Here is a 2,558-nt window from a genome sequence, read left to right on the forward strand (position 1 = left end):
GGAAAGGAGAGTGGTTTACCAGTGACCTGAACAAGTCATTATGTGTTTGAAATCAATTATACCCAGGAGCTCATTAGCAACAGAGAATAAATGCCTGTCCTGTGTGTGCTGTGGATATTCTCTTGGATCCCCATCACACATCAAAACACTCTTTGTCAGAGCCACTGAAGGGTTAATAACAGACTGTTCTTTCCAGGGCAGTGATTTCCTGGAGCAACTGGCCAGTGAAACCATCAGTGCAAGAGGGATCAGTGACCAGCAGGCACCAGAATTGTCTGGAGAGTTGGAACTGGAAAGAAGCTACTGCAGGTCAGCAAATTCTGCCATTTTGTAAGTCAAATGTACACTGCACAATGTCCTTGTCTCCTAATGTTTAGGACTGAGAAAGAAAGAAGGAAGGTTTTGAAGAGCACGCACTCATTTAGGGTGAAATTCCCTCATGTTCACTCTGATGGAATCAGTATGGGGATGCCACCAGAGTGGGACTTCTGAAAAGCAACATTCTTTGTGCAAAATTTAGGCAGGCAGCAGCAGAGCAAAGATTTCAGTGCAAACCTGAGGCACATGTTGAATAACTGCTCTGCCTGAACTGAACCTCAGTTATGGTGCATTTTACACTCATAACAAGGGGACAGCAAATATATGTATTTCAAAAATAGAAGGGGCTGACTCTGTGATTTGTCTGTAATGCTGTCAATGCCCATAACAGTATATAATAGTCATGTACAGTTTGAACATATACACATATACAGGTGTTTCTTGTGACAATACATGCATGAAATCAGGAACACAGAGTCTCTCTCCTTCTTTATACATATCTCTATATATACATCTCTCTTCTTTCTTGCTGCAGATCTCAAACTTTACAGGTGGGGTGGAAAAGCACTTGGGGAAAATACCCCTGCAGAGACACAAAATCTAAAGGTTCCTGGGACAGCTGAAAAGCCAAAAGGTTACCTCGTCTTACTGCTGGGGTGAAAAATTGACAGATAAACAGCACTGTTAAAAAATTTTATTGCTGTTATCAACAGAACAGTTTTGCTTGAGGCTGGATTGCCCTTTTCCACAGAACAGACCTGTCTCTATACCACTGCCTTGGCAAAGCTGGCGTGGAGGGCAGTCCTGCTCTCACTGCAGCTCTAACAGGAACAGTCACTGCTCCCTTCACCTCTCCACCTCATGGGCACGAGCCTGTCTTGTTTGCCCAAGTTGGGAAAATTTGCAGCTGGAGGAAAGATGAAGTCCAGGTATTGATGGAAAGAGTTATTGTCAGAACTCCCAGAATGTTGAGCACAAATCCAGCTTTGGCCTAGAATTATAAAAAAGAAGCATTGTTAGTTGAACTGAGCACTTTCCTTTCTTGCTGGTTGGGATTGTTTGTATTGACAGATTCTCTTTGGTCTTTTTTCACAAGTCCATCAAACCAGCTTATTTTAAGCTGGTTTTCTTCACAAATATAATTTTTCCTGGGGGGGAAACAAGTTTCCATCATATAAAACTCCTTAAGTAGAAGTTCTGAAATCCTTTGAACTCACTCATGTAGAACTTTCTCTTCTGACCTGGCATTTATCCCTAATGTTACTTTGGAATTCTTCTTGGATCACTTGTAAGTTAGAAAAGTTATCAAGAGACATGGCATCCGTGTCCATCTGTCTTTAACAGGATGATTTCTCAGGGCATCAGGGCAGCCCAGTGAGATGTGCCAGACTGTCCCCTCTCCCTGCAGAAGGACTGCCCAGATGACAGGGCTCTTTGACACCTCTATGCCCTACATGTGGGCTTTTCAAGCACTTAGACATTGCTGTTTCTCATTGGCAGCTCTTCTTGGAACATCTTCAAGAGGTCTTGGCTGTTCTTTAAAAGCTCAATAGCACCTTTCTGAGGCTCTGAGTGAGTGTGACCCTTTATTAATGCACTCATGTATCTTCCTTCCATTTTACATCAGCTGAGCACAGTGAGATTTCTAACACTCTCACAAGAAGAACCAATATTAGAAAAAGGAAAGACCAAATCTAGAGGTGAAAATTCTGACAAGAACATGATTTTGCTCACCATATCAATAACCTTGAGCTGTCCATAGGAGAAGACAATGGCATTGGGAGGAGTGGCCACAGGGAGCATGAACGCCAGCGATGCAGAAAGTGTGCAGGGCAGCATGACATAGAGTGGGTTGAGGCAAATGGCTTCAGCCTGTGCAGGAGGAGAGAGCAAAGAAGCTGGTTTTGATACCCAAAACTGCAGAGAAATCTTTTCTCAGAAAACTGATTGTATTTGTCCCTGTCAGAAACCTCGTCCTTCATCAAACACTGCAGCCACTCAGGTTTTGGTGCTGCTTTAGACACTTCTAGTCCATGTCTTTATGCAACAAATGCAAGAATTGATTTTGTGGTCAGGGCTTTGTGTTCCTGATGCTGCTGTATGAATGGATAATAATGCTTGCATTCACCTCTAAACCTTGGGAAAAAATTGTAGAGTGGTTTCAAACTGGTTAAGAACAAAATGAAATTATCAGAGGAGACAGGGCAGCCCAAGCTCTGCAGGTGAGTGGATCAGTTTAA

The 2,558-nt window shown here is 42.9% G+C and overlaps 1 protein-coding gene across 1 annotated transcript in view; it reads right to left on the bottom strand.

Moving 5' to 3' along the window:
• Positions 1–769: 769 nt before the first annotated feature.
• LOC108505949 (solute carrier family 13 member 2-like) overlaps positions 770–2,558 on the bottom strand; it is an 11,919-nt gene continuing 10,130 nt past the window's right edge. The window contains exons 9-10 of the mRNA XM_017832468.1: positions 2,053–2,190; positions 770–1,309 (exon numbers count right to left, since the gene is read on the bottom strand). Of these exons, the coding sequence (XP_017687957.1) occupies positions 1,178–1,309; positions 2,053–2,190 (270 nt within the window). The 3' untranslated portion in view covers positions 770–1,177. The remainder of the gene's footprint in view (positions 1,310–2,052; positions 2,191–2,558) is intronic.

Source organism: Lepidothrix coronata, unplaced genomic scaffold (genome assembly GCF_001604755.1).
Source record: "Lepidothrix coronata isolate B3197 unplaced genomic scaffold, Lepidothrix_coronata-1.0 Scaffold203, whole genome shotgun sequence".
Classification (NCBI taxonomy): Eukaryota; Metazoa; Chordata; class Aves; order Passeriformes; family Pipridae; genus Lepidothrix; species Lepidothrix coronata.